The following is a 27,713-nucleotide window of genomic DNA, read 5'->3' as shown; positions in this document are numbered from 1 at the left end:
TCTTTACAAATGGCAAAATCAGATGTATTATGCTATAATATAACACTTACACATAACACTGTAATATCTCTCATAGTTCACATATTGCTTCTTTTAAAATATATAGAGAGCCATGACAATTTCACCTAGCAGGTCCTCTCTCTTAACTACAGAGACATAGCCAGACAGGGTAGCCTCTTTCCCTTTAATAATCACCCCTCTCTCCAACACTGCAAGAGTTACTGGGGTTAGAGACTCAAATAAGAGTGTACAAGAAAAAAAATCGGGTCTAGTCATATTTCACTATTTGGGACCTGAAAATATTTGGTATTTCCAAAGACCCCCAAATACCAGTATTGTACTGGTATTCAGGTTACTATTCAAGAAACCCAAATATATTTGGCTCCATTATACCCTATGGGGACTATTCCCCAGGTATAATGGAGAATTTCATTTGCTGAGTTGTGTGGACCTGACTTGCTGAATGAAGCGATTTAAATTTTAAACCTCTTCCATCACCTCTGAGTCATGCCGCAGCTATGGCCCAACTCCAGAAAGGGATGGAAGGAATTTAAAGTGTAAACTCCTTCCCTTCTCTCTGGAGTTGCACCACAGCTTTCACCCAACTCTGGGAGGGGATGGAAAGGATTTAAAGTTTAAATCCCTTATTATTTCTCTGGAGTTCACCACAGCTTTTCACCCAACTCTGGAAGGGGATGAAAGGGATTTAAAGTTTATATCCCTTATCTTCCCTCATGGAGTCATGCTGCAGCCTAACTCTGGAAGGGGTTTAAAGTTTAAACCCCTTCCCTTTGCTCAGGGCACCCAAATAATATCAGCTCTTATTCGGGCAGGGCTGCTTATTTGGGCAGGGTAGCCAAATACAGATCTTGGTTTGGTTTATGCCGAATACAACACCCCTAGACTCAAACATTGTTTTGTTCACACGTTGCCGCCATTTATTGATAACCTAATATATATATATATTTTATTTCTGGGTTGAATATGATATTGGAGTACATCAAATAGAGCTGCTTTTCAGTTGAACTTTTGAACTACTTCCCTTACTCAGGAGTTTGGGTTCCTTTGCTACAATTTGACCCTTTCCCAGTTACTATTCAGTGGCTCTTCTCCACAGCTTCACTCAGCCAGGTTCACTCTCAACAGCACAAATGGCTCTTTTCAACAGTCTCCTTCACCAACATTCTGTCAGCTCCCACTGGCTGCTCTTAGGAAGAGGTGGAACCCCACCTGTTTGCCACAGATATATTTCTAAATGTCATTTTTCTTGATTTTATTTTCTAGAATAGGACATATATTGACCAAGGATGGATTTTATACATGATTGAGATGGGAAAAAAAATCAGAGGAAGACGGGAAATGCTGTTTCCCAAACATAACGTAGTGGCAGACAGTCTGAAGTTTGTCTCTTCACTCCAAACATTTGTACAGAAGCCTCTGAGAGATGAAGTACAGAAACTTTATATACCCTCTATTAATTCCAGTTGCATTTGTACAGGAAATGTTCTTGTAAAACTACAGGCAATTAAGGTAACTAGTTATCTCTTTCGAAATGTTGAGATTCCTTATTTCAATTTAATGAGTGTGATTTATGGGCATAAGCAATTTGCTTTAGAAAAATAATTATTTAAAATATTTCTCTCTCTCTCACTACAGAGAAGCTGCTATCATTATAGTACTCACCGCAGCAACACCTTCAGTTTCTTCATAGGTCACTTTAGCAATATTGATAACACTTGCATTAATGAAAAAGTATCCAGAGCCCTCCTTAATGAGCAGTTCAGCCTGCCAACAAAGGTACATATTGTGTAATTTACATTTTCACACAGACTACTTATTTTATTAATTAAAATAGAATGTGTAGATTTCATTCCCTACCTTGACAGCTGGGTGATTATAGAGTGCCAGTTCTTTAGGACTGACTTTTACATCTTCCACAAGTATCAGCTCAATAGTGGCAGATACAGCTGTAAGAGATTCATACTGAAAGAAAAAAGGAAGTCCATCAACAAACAGCAGTTGAATTAAATGGCCAGTAAGACATTAGACACAAATTATATTTTTATTGCAACTTTTATACTTCACCTTTTCTTTGACCACTACACAAATAGCAGCTCAATAGTCAATTGACTGAAAAAGGCCAAGCTTTGAGACCAAGATAATTTGCAATTAACAAAGGGTTTTTTTAGAATGAAAAGGCCTATTTTCAGAAGAACCAGAAAGCAGCACACCTTTATCCCTGTAAATAATTCTATCTGCTTCTTAATCATTTGTATAATCTTGCTTTTTTTGTAAGAGACCCCTCCTCTCTTGCTGAGGGTCAATTTATATACAGAAAACACATAACCATCCTTCCTTATACATATTTTAGTTCCAGTATCATAGGCTGCAATGCACTGCCTGGCTTAAAAATGACACAAGATGGATGTCAGCCAGGACAAGTCAAGATATAGTTTAGGTGTGTGGAAACAGAGCGGCTGACCCAATGATGACCTCCCTTCAACACTAAAGAGATGCATATTTCATGAGAATGGATCTTCCAAGATAGGTTGCCTCACCTTGGACTAATCTTGTCAACACCCAGCCCTCTTATCCTAATTATGCACCCTTAATGCTATTGACAAAACCTGGTAGCTTCTTCCATTCAGTATTTAGAGGGTTATCAAGAAACATTAACACTTATAGTTCACCTCACCTAAACTCACCAAGGTTTTCTAAGATCATTGTTTATCTCTGAAAAAGCGATCAAGTCAGTGTTTGGGGAACAAACATGTCAGACTCCCCCAGAGAACATTTTCCCTGTAATTGCAAACATGTTGCTCCATAGCGGTTTGTGTGTTCACCATACCTCACATCCCCACTTGCATGTGGGCCCTCTCTTCTTCATTCCCTGAAATGCTGATTGTTTTGCTTGCTGCCTTCTGTGGACGTTGCTCTTCAAGACTGGTAACTCTTTCCTCCCTGAAAATGCTTCCCTCCCTTCCCTCCCCGATATCCTCTTAGCTAGCTTGTGTGTTTTCTGTGTTTGTATGTATGTTTTGCTCTTTTATTCTTATTTCAATAAAATCCTTTCCAGTGTAACATCAGACCACAGTTCTCTGAGGGAAAAATTTCCATTTACCAGGGGTGGCCAACGGAAGCTCTCCAGATGTTTTTTGCCTACAACTCCCATCAGCCCCAGCCATTGGCCATGCTGGCTAGGGCTGATGGGAGTTGTAGGCAAAAAAAATCTGGAGAGCTATCGTTGGCCACCCCTGCCATATACGTAGGTGGACAATCCCAGTTACCCTTTCTCACTTAGTTTCATTTAAGATAATTTCCCCCTAATTTTTGTAGGCAAACCCATCAGGAACTCATTTGCATATCAGGTCACACCCCTGATGTCACCATTGTTTCACACAGGGCTTTTTTGTAGCAAAAGCCCAGTAGGAACTCATTTACATTTTAGGCCACACTCCCTGATGCCGAGCCAGCCAGAACTGTGTTCCTGTGCATTCCTGTTCAAAAAAAGCCCTGCCCCCAACTAATTAGGAGGCTGCCTATTTGGGTAACATGGGAAGGACAGGGAGCTCAGTGGGAATGTGATGCCCTACAGTCTGCTTTCTGAGGCTGCCATTTCTTCCAGGAGAACTGATATCTGTAGACTGGATTATCAGTTCTAATTTAAGGCTAGGCTCCACTCAAAAATGAACTCTAATTCAATACTAATATCACTTAGTTCATCTCAATTTATTTACTTTAAACATGGGTGATAGCAGAACAATATTCTTCAACAGAATTACCTAAAAGATTTTATAGGGGTGACCATACACATTATGACAAAGCCAAAACAGAGTTGGATCCAATGATATGTGATTTTTTTTAAAAAAAAGTTTAGAAGTGTTTCACTCGTGTAGGAGACTGTCCAAGAGCTAATGCAGCTTGAAACATTCCATAGCCTAAGCATCTCATATGAGGGACACTTTGTGCAATATCTTGTGCACACACAAAAACAGCAATTTTGATTCAATGATTCACACTTAGTGCAAGCAGTCTGCAAGGTTGTTTTTTCTAAAAGCACTTCTGCTTGCAAAATTTGCATGTAGATATGTTATATTGTATCCAACCCATACAGAAAGGTTGTTATGATGGCTATTTTCTCTAAGAGAGACAACAAAAGAGCACATGCTTTAGTTCTGATTTTCCCAGCTACTACAGCAAAAAGTACAATCATTTCAGATAACAGAGCTTTCTAAATCCATTAGCCCAGCATTGATCTAAATTCTCAACTGCCCCTCAGTCCTCAATCTATACAGCTGAGATTTTATCGGCTCTGCCATTTATGCAAACCAACTACAGTGTCTGAAAATATAATATGCAAACCAACTGCACTGTCTGAAAACATAACTCGAGGAAGGCGTTCCTGAGTCAGCAGTGTGTTGAGTTCTTTAAAATAACTCTGTTGCACATGATCCAGTTTAAGAAGAAAGTTTCAGCCTTGACCTGGGTAGTCCAGGCAAGTCCAATCTCATCAGGTCTCAGAAGCTAAGCAGGGCTGACCCTGACAAGTACTTGAATGGGAGACCTCCAAGGAATACTAGGGGCTGGGATGCAGAGGCAGGCAGCAAGTCAGCTCTATGAATGCCCTCCCCTCCCAGCCCCATTAGGAGTCATCATAAATCAGCCATGACACAGGCGGCACACACACATGCAGGTGCACACAAAATAAAAAAGAAGGAAGTATCAGTAAGAGAACTGGATATGCTGAATGCTTCCTTCAATCTTGTATAATTCTTTTACTGTCCCTGTTCTGCTGTTGTTAATACAGTTGCATATGAATGGTAATCTTGCATATGCCTTTAACCCTGCTAAGCCCAACTCTTCTAAGCAACCTGTTTCTACAGACATTTCTTAGGGTGCTGATTTTTTGCATCCCTGACCTGTGCAGTAGGAATGCTTTATGTGCTCTTTCCTCAGTGGAAGCTAGCTTTTGCACATAAAAATGCACCTGAAGTAGCATGTGGGGAGACCTAGCATAGTTTTGGGAAACCAAAGCCCTGTCTTATCAGTTAAGGGTTTACACCACCAAAACCTCATAGTTCTGTCCCATATATAATTTGAATGAGATTGCCAACACAGATTTTAATTGTAGGGAACACTGCTTTGCCTTCTATAAACTCCAAGGTTGCTTGTAGAATAGGTCAAAGTACAAAACCTTGAAACCATACTAAAAATAATAAAATAATCCACAATGACACTCCAGCTAAGGTAATGTGAAAATTCCTGCTACAAACAGCCTTCTTCTAACTGTTGGAAAGTAAAACATTTTTTAACCTCAGCTTTCATCCTTTCCCCTCTGCTCATTCCAGAATGCCATAGAACCACAGCCCTGTTGCTTCTTCCTTCCCCCACTTACCTTTAAAACATCAGCAAAGGGACAACTGCTTTGGCACTCTAGCTTGTCATCTGTGGATGTCCCTAATGGCCATGGAGTATATTTCATTATATCTCAGCAAAATGCACCCATTTTTCAGTTGGCGTTGGAATGATATTAGTTACATTGATATTACTTACAGACATGTATTTATCTAACATCTGATCATATCTCCTATCTGAGCTCAAATGAAAATTTATACTTCATTAATTCCTTATGTTAGTTACATATTATCAATTCATTTGCTTACTTTTCTCATTCGCCTTCATTTCTCTCCCTTCCCTTCTGCCTACTGGTAAAACACTGAGCAGGGGTCTGTCCTTTTTCTCTTCTAAATCACTATGAACATTAATAGCATTACAAAATTATATCATTGCCTTGTTCTACACAAAGATCCATGGATATAATCCTGCCTGCAGTCAGTTATGTAGGAGTAAATCTCATTGACTTTCAGTGAGACAGATGCATGAGCCATAATGGAATGCAGCCAACTTGCATTCATGCTCTGCATGAAGCAAGGATCAGTTACTGAGTTACAAAACAGTTATATTATGAATACTGGTTTACTTTTACTACATGAACAATTAGACAAGTATGTTCAAATATGCAGCTTCTTTTAGTACTCTATATAATGGGACTGGATGAACAATCAATGAACCTGACTTCCCAGGGGCTGAATTTATGCCTTCCCTCTCACAATCTGCCCAAGTTCAAAGAATCAGCATTGTTGTCAAATGGCCATTTAGCCTCTGTTTAAAAACCTCAAAGGAAGGACAGCCCACCACCTCTCAAGAAAGCCTGTTCCACTGAGAAACCACTGTCAGGAAATTCTTCCTCATGTTTAGCTGAAAACTCTTTTGATTTAGTTTCAACCCATTGGTTCTGGTCTGACCTTCTGGAGCAACAGAAAAAAAACTCCACACCATCCTCTATATGACAGCCCTTCAAGTACTTGAAGATGGTGATCATCATATCACCTCTCAGTCATCTCCTCTCCAAGCTAAACATACCCAGCTCCTTCAACCTTTCCTCATAGGACTTTGTTTCCAGACCTCTCATCATATTTGTTGCTCTCCTCTGGAAACATTCCAGTTTGTCTATATTCTTCTTAAATTGTGGTGCCAAAAACTGAACACAGTACTCTAGGGGAGGTCTAACCAGAGCAGAGTAAAGCAATATCATCATATCACCTGTTACACTATCCCCAATTATTTGCTCCAGTTACCGGGGAATAATTCGGACCTACAGCTGAGCCAGAAGGGATACTAGAATGCTAGTTGTAGGCTGGGGTCTGCTCCAGTCAGACAGATTATAAATAAACAGCCATGGGTTGGCAGAGGGGTGGTTGGAGGTGAAAAAGGTGCTGAGGGAGAGGCACAGACAGCATGACATAAAGAGGCAAGCTGATTCTGGGGCATCAGATCCAGGAACTAAAGCAGCACGGCACTTAGAGGCCCAGGAAGGAAGTGAGGCAGTGGCCCTCCTCCAGCCAGGCCCAAGAATGACCAGGGAAGAGACCAAAGAGAACTATGGATGGTGGGAGATCTGGTAGCAAGCCAGTGAAGTGAGAGACTGTGGAGGGAGGTCCAGAGAGCTTAATCTTGAAGATATCCCAAAGTCCAGCAGGCCTCCAATTGGGCAGCAGGCCTTTCTCTAGCAAATCCAAGTTAAACAGAGCTCCCCGGAGGGAGAGAATAGCCACCAGGGTGGGGAATTTACATACCAAGGCCAAGGAGGAACCCAAGGGGACCTATCTCTGGTTAAGTAGCCAAGGACCTGGGTCTAAGGGTGCAGGTCCTTGTAACAGTATAATGCTAAATGAACAAATTTTCTCTAAAGATGAAGCACATTTGTTAATTCAATAAAGGACACATTCTATTGCTCAGAGCTGCAATACTACACTATGCCAGGAAGCAAATTCTATACTGCAGCTTAGTTGTACAGAAACCTAAATCCTTGACATTCAAGGACAAATGTATGTGCTCCCTATACAAAAAAATTGAACATATAAACTAAATCGTGGAGCGTTTATCCTTGCCTTGATCCGTGGATTCTGCATGTTCTTAACCCTTTTCCTCCTTTATTACAACAATTTATCTTTTTAAATAACTGTAATAGCTACTTAACAAATGAAAACAAAGGCCATTGGTACCTTTAAGACCAACAGTTGTATTTACTATTTTGAAAAAAGCTTTGATGGTCTTAAAGGTGCTACTAGCCTCAAACTTTGTTCTGCTTCTTCAGACCAACACAGCTACCCGGCTGAATTTAGCCAATGAGAATCAGCTAAAGAAATTCAGGAGAATTTGTAACTTGGCATGGATTTTGTTGGGAATAAGGGTCGCTGTTATAAAAAAAGAGGCAAAAGTCCCATTGGAATATCATAGCTCACTGGATTGAAGCCAATATCGCATTGGAACTGCACAAGTTGAATTACTTACATTCCTCCATAATATATAATAAATATATAATAAATACAATCCTGTCCACGGCCAGCTGCAGTAGTGGTGAAATTTAATATGAAAGACATAAAACCATTTCTCTAATAATTTAAACCACAGAACTTCTTCTGTGCCAATCCTGTATTCAGAGACTTTAAGAGAATCCATATTATTAATTTAGAAAGAACAAGGGCACTTTGGGTGCTAAAAATGTATCTGAGTGGTTCTGTCTTCATGAAAGGCCCATAAAGTCTGTAGTATGATTTTTTTTTTCTTTTACAAGAAAGCTACTGAAATATACAAAGATATTCCAAGAAATTGTCTACAGTAAATATACCTAATTAATACAGTCAAGGGGAAAATGGAGCAAAATTGCATTACCAGATTATTTACTTTAGCGGCATTGAGATGAGAATGCTGGTATCCACTTGCAGTAGCTGATAGAGTTGTTGTTCCAGATTCACCATGAACTAAAACAGTTTGCAAACCTAAAGCAAAGAAACAAACAAAACCCCCCAGAAAACCTGAGAAAGTAGCATTTACTGTTTGATTATCATCTTCATGAACAGCACATAAGACTGTGGAACACAACTAGACTTCAAAGTTAAATTGTGTGCACATATTTCTCTCTCATCTTTAAACAGACCTTTTTTAATGCTTAAAGGTAGGTTTTAGATATAACACAAAATAATCAAGTATGATAAAATAAACCAATCCTAAACAAACTGAATGTGTAATTTAATGGAAACTGTACCATGCATTTTCTTCTGACCATTTCCATGATCTTTCAAAGACAGCTCCATTGGCATATTGGAGTCTATGATAGCTAATGAATGTTTTCTTGATTCCCATATGATACTAAGGGAACTAAAATTGTCAAATTTACGTCCCTGTTGGTCATAAACCTCCAAATCCAGTACTGGATTGCGATAATTTGAGACAGGAACCTGAAAGATAAATAATTTGGTTTATAAACAAAAGAAATAGATTCTTGGAGGAATATTTCTTCATGAAGTCATCAAATGTAAGCCATTTTTGTGCATTTTAATCCACCTGCCTTTATTTTCCAACAGATTGTGTTTGTGAATAATCCCTCAAAAGTTGACATAAATTGTTCGTGACCAAACTACTGCACAGGAAAGATTAAAAAAACTGTGACTGATTTTGCACTAGGGCTTGTTCCAGGTGGAGAGCCCTTCTGCAGAGGCACTTCTCTCATTTTCGCACAACTGCCGTGGAACTGCGATTTGGGGTGCTGTTTTCCCACGGCAAGCAGAAACCACTTGTAAGAGGATCTTGCTTGCCACAGGAAAGCAGTGTGCCAACTTGCAGCTCCGTAGCAGCTTGTGTGAAAATGGAGAAAAGCACAGGAGCAAAAAGGCTCTCCACCTGAAACAAGCCTACTGCAAAATTGGTCAGAATTATCCCCACCTGGCATTGGGTTTTGAATCAGTACAGTATCACAGAATGAAGCCATACACTAGGAATTACATATGAAAAAAATAAATATACGCAAGACTGCTTCTCCTGATATGCTCTGCCATGACAGCCTCATTCACCTATACAAAGTCTACTGAAGGTGCCGCCTTGCAAATGGGTAAGATCAGCCTGCACCTGAACATTATCTTGTTGTTGCCCATCAGATAAAGCTTCCTTACTTTTAGTGTTCCACAGAATGTATAAAATTGCACTGTTTATTGTATGTATTATACTGGGTTTGTTACTTTTAAAAGAAAATATGTATAATCTGCCTTGAGACAGTGAAAAATGTGGACTATATATGAAATCAATAAATAATAAATAAAGCTACTTCCTTATGCTAATTGACCCAGTTTTGGGTCCCAGAATGGCCCAGTTAAGCCTCCATTTTTCAAATTAACAAATTCATACAAGTTTATTTTATTGCATTAGTTTAAAGTCATAGCAAAACAGCAATTTTAAACACAAATTATTCATATTAACCCCTCACAGCTGCTGTAACATAGAGAGCATCTTCTGCCACAGTCAGAGGAGATTGCTCCTGACACTTACCCCTTGTTTGTTTTGATGGAGCAAAGGACAGGAGAGACCTAGCTGAGGATTTGCATATACAGGTACCAAACTGAGTCGGGAGGGAGTGGCACAAATCAACTTCATAATTGCAGATTCAACAACTGGAAATGGATTAGTAATAGTGGGCTTGTTTCCAATTGTTAATGAAATTACCTACATTAAATATAAGACAATAAGTAAAAGAGAAAACAAGTACTATGTTTATGGAATGCTTATTGCACAGTTATACATAGTTTAATGCAATCTTTTTTTTCTGCATAGTTTATAAAGAAGAAACATTAAGTCAACATGACTTTATGCTCCAGTAATAACCTGCACTGATGATGGATACAGATGTATCATTCTGACATTTATTTTCAGAAGTAGTTCCAGTCCATTATCAAAGCACAAACTCTCATACTTTATTGCTATTTTAGCCAACTTTACATTGCAAAACAAAAATTAAGCTTTCAAGGTTCTGAAAACAGATGACAGTTATCTTTCCTTTTTCAAGAAAAACGAACTAGAAAGACAATGCAAACGCACTTGTGACTTCTTTTTGGAATTGAAAGTTTTATTGGTTTTCTGAAAAGTTGAGGGAAACGGGTAAAAGGGAATACAAAATTATAGTTACAGATAACAATATTATTATCTAATCTGCATGTAATGCACTTTCTTAAAATACAGATATTGTCACATGTTATTATCTCTTTACATTAAATCATCAGCATCTAAATAATATGTTTTAATATGTTTATATTGTAAGTATTCTTGTTAAAGTATCTAAGCTGACATTTCCAATAAAAATGATATTATAATAAAGAATACAGGAGAAAGGAGATATAAGTTCACACCAAAGAGTCTTGAGTGTCTAGCCAGGTATATAATTTCACCCAATATTTTCTTGCTTCTTCCTTAGATTTCCCAGCCAACAACTGGGATAAATAGTCCAGTTCAGCCATTTCCAGAATTTTCCCCACCAAGTCCATTCTCATGGGCATCTCTTGAAGCTTCCATCTCTGTGCCAAAAGAATCCTAGCCACTGTGTTAATGCACGCCAACAAATGTCAATATATGTTCAATAAAAACAGTTCTGGTTTAAATTGGATCTGTGTCTTCAGAATTTTCTGTAATAGTTCATGAACCATCTTCCAATAGCCTTTCACCACCTTACAAGTCCACCACATATGATAAAAAGACCCCACATGTTTAGTACATTTCCAACATTTGTTAGACATGTTAGTATACATCTTACACAATTTCTGTGGGGTTATATACCATCTATAAAACATCTTGTACAAACTTTCTTTAAAAGTTACTGGCTTAGTTTAATATTGAATTTCCACAGCCTCTCTCATTCTTCTAACATGATGTTATGCTCCACGTTTTTCGGCCATTGGACCATAAAATCTTTTACTATCTCATCTTGTATCTTCATCTGTAATAAATATGAATATAGCTTGTAAATTAGTTTTCCTTGAGGACCTGCGAAGATTTTGTCAAATGAATATTGTTCTGTATTAAAGTCTATTGTCTTATCTTTGGCATATCTAGATTCAACTTGTGTTCTCAACCACCAACTCATTTTAATGTCCATGTTTTCTAGCTCTTCCCTGGTTTTCAGTTGGTTATCATTTTTCAGCAATTCTTCATATCTATAATTCTGGTTAGGTTTCAAAAGATTTGGAGGAGTTAATGCTTCCACTGGAGATACCCATCTTGAAATGTTCTGGTAAATTCTCAGTTTTAGCCACGACCATGTATGATACAGAGATTTCCGGAACCAGTGATTTTTAAAGTAAGAATGTCCTTCTAATCTTTGATACCATAAATATGCATGCCAATCCAAATTGAGGTCGTGTTCCTCTAGCAACAACTGTCTCCTATTGTTCAGTAGTACCCTGTCTCTTACCCAAGAGAGCACTGAAGCTCTGTAATACAATTGCCAATCTGGAAGGCCCAAGCCTTCTCTCAGTTTAGAGTCTTGCAATATCTTTAATTTGATTCTTGGTTTTTTGCCTTGCCAGATATAATTAGAGACTATCTTATTCAATTCTTGAAAAAACACACTAGTTAAAAGTACTGCAATAATTTGAAATAAAAATAACAATCTTGGCGAAACATTCATCTTTACTGAGACTATTTTTCCCATTAGGGATAAGTTCAAATCTTGCCATTTTTTCAGGTCTTTTTAAATTTCTTTAAGTAGTTTATCATAGTTGTCCATCTTTAAGCTGCTACACTTACTTGAAATGTGTACACCTAAGTATTTAATTCTTTTCTCATACAAAAAACCCTGATTTTTGTTGAAGAAGTTGAATTTGTTCTGTCGTCATATTCTTCGTCAGGAATTTTGTTTTATGATAATTAATCTTCAATCCTGCCCAGTGGCCAAATTGGTTAATCTTATTTATCAAACAGTCAATTGAATCTATTGGTTGCTCTAATATAAAAACCAGATCGTTTGCAAAGGCTCTCAGTTTGTATTGTTCACCTTTAATCACCGCTCCCTTGATACTTGTATCTTCTCTTATTTGCTTATTCAGTATTTCTAAGCACAAAATAAAAAGCAGTGGTGACTGTGGGCAACCTTGTCTTGTACCCTTTTGAATAGCAACTGCTTCTGTTAGTTCACCATTCACCATCATCTTTGCCCTTTGCAAGGAATATATTGATTGTATTGTTCTCAAAAAATTCTCACCACATTCCATTCCTTTCAATTGTTGCAACATAAATTGCTAACGAACGATGTCAAAGGCCTTCTCTGCATCCAGACAGATTAATGCCAATTGTTTCTCTGGATGGTTCTCATAGTATTCCATTATGTTACATACTGTTCTGACATTATTTTTCAGATATCTTCTAGGAAGAATCCTGCCTGGTCTTGGTGTATTATGGACTGTAAGACCTTCTTCAAGCGTTGTGACAATATTGCTGCAAAAATTTTGTAATCCACATTTAAAAGAGAAATTGGCTGGTAGTTTTTTATATCTTTCTAATCTGCACCCTCCTTTGGAATTAAGGATATTGTAGCTTCTTGCCATGAAACTGGAATCTGGGCTTCCTCTTGAATCCTTTCAACAAGACGTTTAAATGGCAACAGTAAAGGCTCCTCATAGGTTTTATAGAACTCAGTAGGTGGGCCATCTGGCCATTTGCCATTCTTTTGGGATGCCATTGCAACACTTGTGACTTCTTTGGAAGTCATTAATTTATGTTTAATGCTCAAACCCTTTTCATTTTCTACCAGAAGCAAAGTAGATGATATTCTGATAAAATAACAGCCACTGCATATTACAAATTATTGTAGGTTCCATGTATATTATGAAAGTAGCTATCTTAAATCATACTTTTAAAAAATATATATACTACTGTGTAGCCTCTACTAAATTCAGGGGTGACTGCACAAGAGATCAAAGAATGACTCACTAGAGTGATTACATCATGGACTATGCCTGACATGATGTTTGTTATTGTTTAACATACCTTTTATATAACGCTAAGAAAAAACAGAATTGTGTGTTCCAGTTTTTCTTCTCGACTGGGGACAAAAGGAGGTGAAAGCTGTGTCTATCAGTTGCAAAATGTCAATTAAGCAATGCCCCAATGAAGGTTAAAACAACCCCTAAAAGAAGGTAAGAATTTACCAAACAAAACAAAACAAAACAAACCCCTACATGGCTGTAAATGATAGTTTCCAAATCTTATAATTTTTGCTAGTCAGAGAATTCTTTTATAGTGAACGCTGAGCACCAATCAGTTACTAAGAGCAGAAGTCGGAAGAAAGCAGAAGATAGTTAGGAGACTGCAGTCCTATGATTCTCCTGTTCAATGTTTTTTCATACCATCAGCTCTGGTATCTTTAAGTCTGGAGCAGAAATGTGTGGGTGGGTGCACAGTGTGCGTACGCATGCGCATGTATGGAGCCTGCAGCTCCCCCTCTGGCAATCTGGTTTCTGAAAGAGCAGTTCCAAAATATGGTTCTAGGGTATGGCTGCTCTGCTCTGGGATTCTATCTTGGACTATACATCCCACAGCGCAGACCAACCATACCCAATACCATCTTTTGGAACTGCACAGTAAGAAAATTATCTATTATACTGTTTAACAACGATATGAAACAAGTACATATAGAGTTATGGAGTAAGTGTCATTATTATTCTGATCATACCCAGCTCTATTTTTTCATAATAGAAAGTCCACACCTGACTGTGAACATTCTGAACAGTTATCTGGAGCCAATGATGGGATAGAGTTGCTTTTAAATTGTTGTTGTAAAATTGCTTTATTGCTGCTTGTTAGACTTTTAAAAATGAAGATGTACATGCTTTGGGTATTTCAGACTAAAAGTGGGGTGACATAATTCACAAACAAAAACTGTTTATGAATATACCCAGCTATCTCTGATCTTGGGCACAAGATTACCTTCATATAGACAGATCTGCAAGTGACTATTGTTTTTAAAGGAACACAAAAATCTTAGATGTCTCTTACAAGTCTGCATATTTAAACAAAAAACTAAAATAAAGAGGAAACCAGAAGTGCCTGAGGCAGCTGAATAAGACCTAGGTTGCATATATCCCCTCTCATTTTCCAGGTATCAGAAGCCTCAGCTTGCCAAAGGTATTGACTAAAAAGCAGAGCCAAAAGATTTTAAGCTCTTAGCTGATGGTTCTTGAGCCATGCTGGTGGAACTAGCCCCAAACAGCTTTAAATTATTTTCAAGAGTGTATTAAATATCTTTTAGGTTGCATAAAACTGGTTAATTGTGGATTTTTGTTGTACATTTTATTTTGTAAGTCAGTTTGAGTCCCCAGTACAAAAAAGTTATGTACATTTTTAAAATAAAAATATGCAAGCAAATATAGTCAAACCTGACTTCAATAAATTCTGGGGGGAAAACAATGTTCTTGTACTTAGGGAATTTATTTATTTATCTTAGATTTCTATCCTGCCCTCTCCACAAGCGGACTCGGAGGCTAACAATCAACATCAAAACCACTACAATACTAAAGTAACTAAAATTATTAAGATACAAACATTTTGGTGCTACTCAAGAATAAAACGGCCGGGTTCAAAACATTTTTCAGCAGGCAATTCAAGTTCACATTAGTTCTTTAAAAGTTATAGTTATATCTGTTGGTGGTCCTTAAGATGTTACAGTTTCTAATAGTTGGCATTACTCAGTCACTGTTAGAAGTGGCAGCTCTCTTCCTACTCAAATGTTATAGGCCAGCCAAAATAATTCTGTTTTACAGGCCTTGTGGAATTGTGAAAGATCCCACAGGGCCCTTATACCCTCTGGGAGGGTGTTCCACAGTTATGGCGCTGCCACCGAGGAGGCCCTGGTCCTTGTAGAGCCAAACTGTTAAAAGCTTTTAACACCATTCCTGACACATGAAGAAGGACCTGAAGTAGTGTTCACAATTTAAGATGCTTGTATCTCAGGAGCAGTATTAGATTCAAATGAATATGGAAAGAGCAGCAACTAATTTACTTATTTAAATTTCATATTGTATGCAACGTAATACTTGAGAGTCTAAGTCCAAGGTGATTTATCACATTTGTCAATTGTACTCACTTGTTCTCCCAAAGCTTTGCAAGATGCCCTAACCCAATGCTGGAAGGGATTCCTATTTGTAGGTGGCCCTAGTAAGAATAAACCAATGTCATCTGGATCTGCAGCACTGACATTCCTGAAGAATTTGGATGGTTCTTGAACCCATGGTCTTGATCCTCCTTCAAATATTATATCTTTGGAGGAACCCAAAGTTACCAGTGCAACAGAAGCAGGATCAATAGTCTAGAAAAAAAGATATAGATTAAATGCTGAGAATTATAGAATAAATCCAGTGCAAGCACCTTGTCACAACAAAGGATGGGTATGAACTAAAGTTTGTAACAAATTTTGGCTGGTTTGTGGTTTGTGAACTGGAGTTCATGGCAGGTCAACCAGCACAAACTTTCCACAAACTTCCAAGCTGATACTTCCATGATACTGTGGCAGTTTCAGTATCATGTCATTTTCAGTCAGACTGTCTCTGTTAATCAGAATTTTTACCAAACTTCAAAGCAACATAAATTGGAGAGCATGTAGAGGAGCATCTGAGGGAGGCACCCTGCAACTTTGATGTCTCCAGCTTGTGCAGGATCCGTTCTGTATACTCCTGAATCCAAGCTTGTCATTTCCCCAGAAATCATTTTCCTGGGGCACCTTATTGGGGAGAGGGAGCTGAACAGACTCCATAAATCCAATGTTCACCAAACTTGGAGGGCAGGTAGAGAAGAGTCAGATAGAGATTCCCATTTGCAAGTACGGTGTTTCTAGCACACCAGGAGGCTGATCTATCACATCCCGAACCTCACAAACCAAACCAGTTTGTTTGGCAACTAAAACTTAGTTACAGTTTGTGGTTTGAAAACCAGGCATGCCATGAACTGAACCCATTCCTAGTCAGAACCATGCAAGGATTATTGATTCACAGTGAGAGGGGGCAGAAATTGTTCCCTTCGTTCTGTTTCGCTAATGAAGCTCCATTCACACAAAAGGTAGGAGGGAGTGATTTTGCCCTGCTTTTCAGTGCAGTTTCTCTGAGTGGCTGTCACTCCATGCAGATTCTACACTGGAAATAAACTTTTCTGACGACTTCCTGCTGACAGATCATGGCATCTAATCCATGACATGATACTGAAATTGATCTCATAAGATATTATAAGACAAAAAATAATATCGTCTTAGATCTTATGCTTAGCGTAACCATCTAATTTTAAGAATTATAAGCCAAATACATTTTAATACAATTTGAAATACATATAAAAGTAAAATTCTAGTGCTCAAAACATCATCATTAATTAGCAGTCATCCCTACAGTTGTACCTTTCCCAGCATAAAGATTTCTACCATTTATGGCTCAAGTTTAGCTCTTTTCCCACATGTGGTATTCAGAGCTGGCACTACCCAGTTGGTGAGGTAGGCAGCTGCCTAGGACACCACCTAGTGGCTAGGGGCAGCTACTGTAGGCCTACCTTAGATTCCATATGGTCTCCATTTCTAAGCGGTGGCGCCAGCACAGAAAAGAGCTTTTCATCGTGGGCACTACAAGCCCCAGCCTGCCACAGTGCTGGCTGATGTCCTCCTGGGTGTCCGAGCCCTGGCCTGCAGCTTCTGCCACTCCAACTGAAAGCTGCCAGCCCCTATGGGCTCCTTCTGACTGGGAAGGTGACCCTGGCCACCAGCTCAGCTTGCCCTGGAACCAGAGCTGGCCCTGGGTGCATCCCCACCAGCCAGAAGCTTTCTTCCCCCCCCCCCCCCCCAGCACCAATGGCCCAGGACTGGTCAGTCTGGCCGACCACTTCCACCTGGGCATGCACCTGTCCTGGTTTCACCTCTGCTGCTGCTTGTCCTCAGGGGGGAGGACGCTTCGCATTCAGCGCTTCTGGGCAAGGACACCTGCCAGGCTTGTGCCTCTGGCCATCTCTATTTTTGCCCCTTGTCATCCAGTGGGACAAGGTGCGGAGGGCAGGGCGGCCACCACCTATGGCACCTGGCTACAGGCTGCTGCTGCTGTTGGAAAACAACTCCCCATTTGGCTGGCAAGTCCAGATGTGGGAGGGGACTGGGAGCAGCCCCCCCTCAATGAATCCAAGCCCAGAGGGGAGCACGGTCTTTGCCAGATCACCTGGAGATCCATCGGGGCTCTTGTGCACTGCTGCTGGATCTCAGGGATGCAAGTATTCAAGGGGGCTCTTCCAGGAATTGCTCATAATTAGGTTCTGTAACTTTTGCAGGGTGGCCATCACCTATGGCACCTGGCTACAGGCTGCTGCTGCTGTTGGAAAACAACTCCTCACCTGGCTGGCAAGTCCAAATGTGGGAGGAGACTGGGAGCAGCCCCCCCTCAATGAATCTGAGCCCAGAGGGGAGCACGGTCTTTGCCAGAACACCTGGAGATCCATCGGGGCTCTTGTGCACTGCTGCTGGATCTCAGGGATGCAAGTATTCAAGGGGGCTCTTCTGGGAATTGCTCATAATTAGGTTCTGTAACTTTTGCAGGGTGGCCACCACCTATGGCACCTGGCTACAGGCTGCTGCTGCTGTTGGAAAACAACTCCGCACCTGGCTGGCAAGTCCAGATGTGGGAGCAGCCCTTCCTCAATGAATCCAAGCCCAGAGGGGAGCACGGTCTTTGCCCGACCACCTGGAGATCCATCGGGGCTCTTGTGCACTGCTGCTGGATCTCAGGGATGCAAGTATTCAAGGGGGCTCTTCCGGGAATTGCTCATAATTAGGTTCTGTAACTTTTGCAGGGTGGCCATCACCTATGGCACCTGGCTACAGGCTGCTGCTGTTGGAAAACAACTCCACACCTGGCTGGCAAGTCCAGATGTGGGAGCAGCCCTTCCTCAATGAATCCAAGCCCAGAGGGGAGCACGGTCTTTGCCCGACCACCTGGAGATCCATCGGGGCTCTTGTGCACTGCTGCTGGATCTCAGGGATGCAAGTATTCAAGTGGGCTCTTCCGGGAACTGCTCATAATTAGGTTCTGTAACTTTTGCGGTGAGCTGAAGCAGTGGAAGAACTCATAAGCAAGCAGGGGGAGGACACACAGGCAGATGTAAGGCTTGCAGGTGGAGGGGAGGGGAAGGAAAATATATGTGGGGGCTTGGTGTACCTGGAGATCTACAGGAACTACAGATCAGCTCCAGACTACAGCGATCAGCTCCCCTGGATTAAACGTATCCCTTGACTCTATAGACTCTATAGCAGAGGTGAGACTCTATAGCAGAGGTGTCAAACATGAAGCCCGAGGGCCGAATGACGCCCCCGGAGGGCTCCTATTAGTCCCCTGAGCAACTGGCTGTCATCTGCTTCCTTCTTCCTCCCTTCTCTATCACAGCTTACTTTGCCAGGCTTGCTCAATTGCACAGGAGCTACAGAGCAAAGCCTCTCTTTTCTCCATTGGCTGAGGCTCCTCCCCTGGGAAGAAATAGTATCTCTCAATTGCACAGCAGAGCTACTGAGCCAAGTCTCTCTCCTTTCTATTGACTGAGGCTCCTCCCACTCCTGGTCCCCTGGGGAAAGGAAGGAAAGGAAAGAGCCAGAGCTTCCTTTGCTCAGTTCCCTGGATCACACAGGAGAGATACAAAGAAAGCAACTTTAAGACCAATGAGTACGAAGTTTATATCTCTGCTACCTGTCATTAAATTGTGTGACGCACATGGCCTGGCACGACAAGGTCTCATTTATGCCAGATCCAGCCCACATAACAAATGAGTTCAAGATCCCTGCTCTATAGCATTTAATACATCACCATAAAGTCTTTTCTTTTGTTTTTTCTAGCTGAGAACAAACCATGTCTTTCTTCAGGCAGTAGTGGTTACCGATTTTGGTTTGTCATGCTGTGAACACTAAAAAGGACTAGGAAGAGTGGGAGGCTTCTTTGTTTTTAAAAATGCCATATGTACACTTGTGCAATTAAACATCTGTCTGTTTAAATACACGCAGATCTAATAAAGTTGCAAAACTGCATTGGGGATTCAAGCCGAGAAGGAGCCGCTTCCCCCTAGTTTGGGGGGGGGGGGGGGCTGAAGTAGGTACCTTGCCTAGGGTGCCAAAAATCCTGACACCAGCCCTGGTGGTATTGAATGAAAACAGAATGAGATCAGGAAGCTCTAGTATAGTGAAATATTGGAACAAAGCCTACACTGATTAACTTCTTATGTTGCCTAGTGAGAATCTGTGCAGCATAAATCAATAAGACAACTGATCCCACATTTTGGTACGCATCAGTCTGTTTCAAGAATCCTGAAATCTGATTCTTGTAATTCATGTGTCTAATAAATTTTCCTATTAATAATAAAGGTTTTCTGATTATTCTGAAGTAACTTATTCATGGGAGAAAAAGGCTAATATGTGTTGAGTAAAACCACAGTTTTACATTTGTTTGTTCCATATTGGAAACCTGATAGTTTAAATTCACATTATTGCTGTGATCCTAAGCAAACATACTTGGAATGCATTTCACTAATATCAATGAAAGTTATACTAGGAAAACAGCACTGATATGTCAGGCTCACTTTCAGCTGCTGTCAACATAACTCTGTTCTTTTTCTTAAGATGGTATCTGGATCATTGTGGGGAATTGGAAATAACCTGAGCAAAACTTTCTTTATATGAGTGGTGGTAATGAAAATAGAAAATGTTGTTTATAAAGGAAGATTATTTGGAGTAAAAACCTTTTTCAAAGAATAAAATATTTTAGTCAATTCAACTTTGCATCAAATTAGACTTAAAAATCAGAAAGGTCAGCTTAAAAGGAAAAAAACCCCACAGACTTACTTTGAGTGGTAGATGGGCAGCTATGGTGATACTTGCATGGAGGTGAATGTGACCATGTGTATAGCTAACTACAAGCGCTGTGTATCCTTGGGATTCAGCTTTTACTTTGACTCCGCTGCAGTAGTCTGGAGTTGGCTTTAGCTTTCCTATATATTTAAAAACAAACCAAACATCATAAAGAAAGAAAGTGATCAATATTCCTGTTTAGGTTTTAAATATGGGTTTTCTTGAAAGTAAACTTTACTTATTTGAAACACTTGTTAGTCCACCATTCTAACAGCAACTAGCACCCAAAATGCAAAACAAGAACAAAACCCCACAAATAATAAGCAAAATAACAAGCGTTAAAATAAGCTCCGTCAAATAGCCAGCAAAGTATAATGGCCAGTGATGTAGTGGTTAGAGTGCTGTACTACAATCTGGGAAATCAGGTTCAAATCTCCACTTTGCCATGGAAGCTCTCTGGGTGATCTTGGGCCAGGCATACATTCTCAACCTAACATACCTCACAGGGGTGCTGTGAAAATAAAATGGAGGATGAGAGCACGTTGTAGAGTCACTTTACAGATAAAGTGAAGAATAAATGAACTAAATTAAGAAACACTCATGCTACCCTTTTGACTGAACAATGCTCAGAAAGATTGCAAGGAGAACTTATCCAAATGCTTAGATCTTATTCAACATTAAGAGATCCAACCCCTCCTCCCAGCCTTCATTAAAAGCTCAGTTCTCCATCCCTTTGAAATGTCATCAGGACAGAATCTCTCCTCCATTCTTCTGGAAGGCCATTCTGTTAAACAGGGACAGCCACTAAACAGGCAGCAGCTGATCTCACATTGATGGGGGTGGGGTAAAAGGTGTTGTACTGCTGAATAGTGTTGCTACATAAATTCATAATTAGAAAAATAATTATTTAAGTATGTCCCTTTAAAGGTAAGCATCAGCATATTGATTTAGTTCTAACAGCAACTGTGAGAGTAATAAGCTTCCTACAGCTAGCCCCAAATTAACAGGCAGGATAACACATTCTGTACCAATAGCAATTCTGAGTAGTGTTCATGAGCAGCCCAGTATGCCGTGTGTTATATGTCAAGCCTCAAGGTTACTGTAGCATTGTCAGTATGGCAAATCAACAATCCCAAAATAATCCCTAAACTAGGACAGCTTGAGACCATGTCAGATGGGTAGTCATGTTGGTCTGAAATAGTGAAGCAGGGCTGAAATAAAAAGATATTAAATAAGGTAAACTGAAAGCCATCAATCAGGCACAAGGGCAAGAAAACAAAAGGTCAAAGAGATTTTGAAAGTGCTTGCTAGATGTCTCTGTGAAATAATCCTCATAGATTGTGAAAGTAAGGAAAGGGACGTTAGCAGTGTGTTCGGCTTGTAGAAGCATAAGGCAGCAAAAGAGGAAGTTAATCCTTCACCCACCAGCTCTGCCGCAACTGCCAAAAAGAGGAACTAGAAATTGGCTGGAATAAGCATTGAGCAAATATACCTTGGAAAATGTCTTGGGAGCAGGTCAAAGGTGCAAATGTGTTTTTGATGAAGAATATTACTGCAAGAGTGTTAGCAACATCAATGCCATGTATGGAAAGACCCTCCCTGTCTCCTCGTTCTTTTAGTAATATGATGCTTGTAATGATATATGGGATATGGGGTGGTCCTTTCCTGTAATTGTGCGATTGTTTACTGGAAATTATTGTCTGTGGCTATAAAACTGTAGACCTTCCTGAAATTGGGGCTCCCAGGTGTGCTTAGACATGAGTCTGATCTGGGGTCCATGTACACGTTGAATAAACGACTGTTTCTTCCTGATTTTGCCTGTGGCCTCGTTTCTGCCTGACCACCAGCAACTAAGGTTGCTGCTACAATAGCAGAATAATGTTCATGTCCAGTAGCACTTTTATAAGTTTTCATGTGCAAACACACTTCTTCAGATACAGTGAAACACAATTTCTTCATATATAGAAATGGAGGAAGGGGGGAGGGTTAGTTAGAAGAGCCAAGTAGAATCAAGACAGAAATTGAAACAAAATTGGAAAGTACCGGTCCATACATATAGGTAGAAGATAAGCAGCACATTATCATATAGCATAATGAAGATGTTTAACATGTTCAAGGATCAAACAGGAATAAGCAGTTTAGTTTATATGGTAACTATCTGCTTGGGTTTAATTCTGGGCAGGGTTGCCAAGTCAAATTTAAGAAATATCTGGGGACTTTGGGGGCAGAGCCAGGAGCAAGGGTGTGGCAAGCACAACTGAACTCCAAAGGGAGTTCTGGCCATTACATTTAAAGCGACTGCACACCTTTTAAATGCCTTCCCTCCATTAGAAATAATGAAGGATAGGGACACCTTCTTTGGGGGCTCATAGAATTGGCCCCCCTAGTCCAATCCTTTTGAAACATGGAGGGTGTTTTGAGGAGAGACATTGGATGCTCTGCTGCAAATTTGGTGCCTCTACCTCAAACAATAGCCCCCCCCCCCCGAGCACCAGATACCTGGTGATCAATTCTCCATTATTCCCTATAGTAATCAGTCTTCACAGGGAATAATGGAGTGACCAGCAGACATTTCCCTCCCCCCACCCCGCTTTCTGATCACCCTGAAGCGGGGGAGGGCCTCCAAAACGGGGAATCTCCTGCCCCCATCTGGGGATTATGCAACAAAACAAAAGCCACACGGACAAAAGGTTGGAAGAGAAGCAATAGCTCCGTGTATAGAATACCTCTTGTGTAGTACAAAATGTTCTTAACAATGTCCAATAAAATATTATTACAGAAAATTGATTCCTTTATTCATATCAAAAAATTCAAAATTTCTAGAAATTCATTAATTCAGGCTTTCATAAAGGTTCATAAATATTCCAGATTTGCACAATGTATGCAGAAGATATTGAAAAAAAATCAATCAATAATCATAACCAGCTTACAGGCACAACCATTCTAAAATACTCTTATTTCGAATTACTGCAAAAGAAACAAGAGTTCTTTAGACCGGTTGTGCCTGTAAGCTGGTTATGATTTTTGATTGAGTTTTTTCAATATCTCCTGCATACATTGTGCAAATCCGGAATATTTATGAACCTTTATGAAATTCTGGATTAATGAATTTCTAGAAATTTTGAATATGAATAAAGGAATCAATTTTCTATAATAATTGGAAAGAATATCTTTATTGGACATCGTTAAGAACATTTTGTACTACACAAGAGGTATTCTATACACGGAGCTATTCCAACCCACTTGGGGATTGGCAGCCCTAATTCTGGGGCAAAAACAGTTAAGGAAATAAATGAGACAAAACTGGAGACTGATGTATCCTTAATTATAAAATGCTGAGAGTAATTAATTGAGACCCTGCCATCCATTTCCTCTCAAGCATGGAGGTGACTTTACAGCATCTTCTTTGAAGTAGGATGACTGGCTGTGCAGATTTATCTCCCCTGCCACCAAACCAGATAAACACATTCTAATTTCTACTATTCATTATATTACATTACAATCTACTATTCTAATACATTATTCCAAATAAGATATAAAATGAAATGGCCCTTCTGGGGAATTGGTGAGAATATAGATGTAAGGACTGAATGAGGTTAGCATATGTAGTGAGATAAGAAACTGATGTCTCTGTTAAATCCTGGGGATTCCATTGTTCTGAGTGTTTAAAAGCATGTTAAGTTAAAGAGGTCCTACTTCCAAAGAAGTTAATTTAGCAATGGGAGATGTGTAATCTGAGACTTTAAACTGTAGCTTAACATGTGCATAGCTTTGAAGATATTCTTTCTAAGAAAGCTGGGGCTCATCTAATGTGGGAACATGACCCCAGACAAGAGACAGCCAGCATCAGCTCCATTTTGTTATGATTCAGTTTCAGCTTACTCTTTCTCAACAACTTCACCATGGCAATTAGGCACTGGCCCAAAATAGAAATGGTGGAAACAACTAATATTGTTATGACCCCTGGTAATCATTTATAAACATTTGCTGTTCATTAAAAACCTTAAAACCACAGTATGTGAATAATGGATAGAATTTTTGCTACCTTGAATTGGATTGAACACACCATGGTTTTCCACATCAACAACTAAATCAAAATGTGAACAGTCACTCAGGGTGACCATTTGATTATTTTCCACATTCATTAGACCATTAATCTTCAGAGGCAGCTCCAAAATCTGACCCACACGTGCCTCAACTTGACAGGGTATGAACTCCATGTCACTAGGTTCTGTCACATACACCTAAGAAAAAATAATGAAGTAAGACACTGTAGCCAGAAAAGAGATGATTAAGAAATGATTAAAACCTAAAAAAAGAAAATGTAAAAAAATCTGTACTTCTCTGACTTTTCAAGCATTATAAAAATGAACATCAGGCTGCCAACAAACACAGCCAAAGAAGTGAAACCTAGGAAGTAATACAAAGATAAGACCCATCTGTGTGGGTTGGTGTATGTTTTGAGAAGGTAACTGACTTTAGGCCAGTAAGGAGACTATAGAAAAGGAAGTAGTTGCTGGGGGAAACTTTTTATCTTCATCCACATATTAAAGTTGTATGGTCTGATTTAAACAGTGAATAGATAACGGATCTACCTCCTCTGACCATTATCCATCAATCAGTAGAGCACAAGCAGTTGTCCATGTTCCCAGTTATGTTCATGGCACTGGAGAATCAAGGGAAGAGTGGAGAATGCCATTCTTTTGGGTACCTTAACACCAGTCATAAAACCTACATGTAAGCTTACAGAAACTAATGGGCATGGAATGGAATAACTGCATAGGACTGAGCTCCTAGCCCTTTACCTCAGGAAAAAAATGGACTTTTTTGGTCTTTAATATAGCTGAGTAGCTAATTTGTTTTTGTACTCATGGGACTGATCCATCATGAAGCTCAAGAATCTCTATTTTTAACTACCTGTCAAAATTTTAATTATGTATACTTATATTAGGATTTGCATGTCCTATTGTAAGCATACAGCTGAACATGTAGTAAACCTACATAAATAAATAGTTTGGTGTAGTGATTAAGACCACAGAGTCTAATCTGGGAGAATTGGGTTTGATTCCCCACTCCTCCAGTACCTGGGTGACCTTGGGTCAGTCACTGCTCTATCAGAGATGTTTTCTCAGGAGCAGTTCTCTCAGCCCCACCTACCTCACATGGTGTCTGCTGTGGGGAGAGGAAGAGAAGGTGATTAAACTGCTTTGAGATTCCAAGTGAAGAGCAGAGTATAATCCAGTCTTTTCCTCCTCGAATATAATCTGTGGTGGGTGTCTATTTTCCTGACAAGTGAATTTTAATGTTTGTTCTTTCTCCTAATAGTTGCAATGAAAACACCTACAGTGAAAATCTATCATCTGAAGAGGAAAGTCATGTTCATTTCAGTTCCTTTATACATAGCTAGTTCATTGCTTAGAAGTGGAGTAAGACAGAATACCATTGTGCTCCAATGGTGATTATCATTTTGGAAACAGAAGGGGTCATACAACTCCCTTCTGCCAACGAGCCTTACTCTGCTGGAGGAAGGGCCCTCACTTAGTGGAAGGGAGACTTAGGAGTCAATCATATTAGGGCTTTTTTTTGTGGCAGAAATTCATTTGCACATTAGGCCACACCCCCTGATGTAGCCAATCCTCCTAGAGCTTACAGTAGGCCTTGTACTAAGAGCGCTGTAAGCTCTTAGAGGATTGGCTACATCAGGGGTGTGTGTCCTAATATGCAAAGGAGTTCATGCTACAAAAAAAGCCCTGCCTAGCATAAAATGAAATACATTTAGACCCCCAAGGATGGTGAACTTGCAACAAACTTTAGTTTATATTAAGTCAGGGTTCCTGAAATGTTCTGAATATGTAGCCCACTTTTAAATGTGTTGCTCCCATCTTCCCCACCCCAGCATCATTCAGTTTATTGCATGTAATGATTCACATAAGCTTGATACTGCATTACAACAGCATTAGAAGGGGAATAAAGCAAGGTTTCTGCTGTGCCTCTATGCATAGGACTTCTGTGTCTGATAGCTCACCACAGATTATGAAGCAGGCTGATCTTCTGTAACACATTTTCAGTGACAAAGAAAGTGTAGCAATGCTACCTCAGACATGGAGATAATTAGATTCTTGATTTGTATGTTTATATTTTAATTCTTTCTAACATTAAACAACTGCAGATGTGGTAGCAACATTTCATAACAACTGCTTTTTCAAAGCTTTTCATCTGGCATGTCTTAACTTTTTAAGCCATCTGCTTACTGCTTCAGGTTAAATTGTTAGACCATATGGTCCAGTGTTAAAATTGTAATCCTCATGGAACTTATAGATGACTTGCATAACCTGATAATCAAGGTCAACAGACAGATGCTTGCTTCAAACACAGGATGCAAAGCTTGAGCAGACACAGTTAAAATCTTTAAAATGAAGATGCTCATTTCATTTAATGCTTGCTGTTACAAGTTCAAATAGGATGAAGTGTACTTCTATTGCTATGTGCTCTGAATCATGAATCTGAAAATAAAGTTTTAATTAAAAACATCATTTCTGAGTCTCCTGCAGGCAACTGTCATCTGCTAAAAAGAGGCATTTTTAGAACACAGATATTGTAAGGTCTGTACAGCAGTATGAGACCATAAGCTAGCCTTTTCCTTCTTTTAACACTAGCTTAAGGAGTACAGTACATGATGTTTATTTATTTATTTAGTAGACTTTTATACCACCCTCCTTACTAGTGGGCTCAGGGCGGTTTACAACACAGCTATAAAAACATATAAATCAAAATAAATCAGGGCTCTGCAGGATCTATTACAATTCTGCGGGACCTGCAAGGCAGAGATGTTCCACCAAACACACAGTTGAGGACGGCAATGGTTTTTGACAGTTTTAATAGCTAATAGAATTAACAACTGTCTGTCTTGCAAACTGCTTCCCCTTCCCTACCTCATTGTTAACTGTTAATTTTTAATTACAAATTGGTAGGCTAGAACTAAAATGAAGAGCCCCGTGGCGCAGAGTGGTAAAGCTGCAGTGCTGCAGTCGGAGCCCTCCGCTCATGACTGGAGTTCGATCCCAGCAGAAGCAGGTTCAGGTAGCCGGCTCCAGGTTGACTCAGCCTTCCATCCTTCTGAGGTTGGTAAAATGAGTACCCAGACTTGCTGGGGGGAAAGTTTAGATGACTCCCCGCACCCCAGACAAATGCCTCTGCTCCATATTTTTATCTAACCTCCTCTTGAAGGTGGCTATGCTTGTGGCCGCCACCACCTCCTGTGGCAGTGAATTCCACATGTTAATCACCCTTTGGGTGAAGAAGTACTTCCTTTTATCCGTTTTAACCTTTCTGCTCAGCAATTTCATCGAATGCCCACGAGTTCTTGTATTATGAGAAAGCTTTCTCCTTACCCACTTTGATGCGGGCATCTCAGTAAAGCGCTCTCTTAAGAGAACGCTTTATTGAAATGCCTGCATTGAAGCAGGTAAGGAGGAGGCTGGCG

At 39.9% G+C, this 27,713-nt stretch overlaps 1 protein-coding gene across 1 annotated transcript in view; it reads right to left on the bottom strand.

The window, feature by feature from the left end:
* NUP210 (nucleoporin 210) overlaps positions 1–27,713 on the bottom strand; it is a 155,498-nt gene that overhangs the window by 67,046 nt on the left and 60,739 nt on the right. The window contains exons 13-20 of the mRNA XM_060239833.1: positions 24,276–24,474; positions 20,225–20,370; positions 15,467–15,688; positions 9,886–10,059; positions 8,609–8,801; positions 8,236–8,342; positions 1,879–1,983; positions 1,684–1,785 (exon numbers count right to left, since the gene is read on the bottom strand). Coding sequence (XP_060095816.1) covers positions 1,684–1,785; positions 1,879–1,983; positions 8,236–8,342; positions 8,609–8,801; positions 9,886–10,059; positions 15,467–15,688; positions 20,225–20,370; positions 24,276–24,474 — 1,248 coding nt within the window. The remainder of the gene's footprint in view (positions 1–1,683; positions 1,786–1,878; positions 1,984–8,235; positions 8,343–8,608; positions 8,802–9,885; positions 10,060–15,466; positions 15,689–20,224; positions 20,371–24,275; positions 24,475–27,713) is intronic.

This window comes from Heteronotia binoei, chromosome 5 (genome assembly GCF_032191835.1).
Source record: "Heteronotia binoei isolate CCM8104 ecotype False Entrance Well chromosome 5, APGP_CSIRO_Hbin_v1, whole genome shotgun sequence".
Taxonomy (NCBI): domain Eukaryota; kingdom Metazoa; phylum Chordata; class Lepidosauria; order Squamata; family Gekkonidae; genus Heteronotia; species Heteronotia binoei.
Note: the sequence above shows the minus strand (reverse complement) of the source record. Positions and strands in the feature narration are given on the sequence as shown.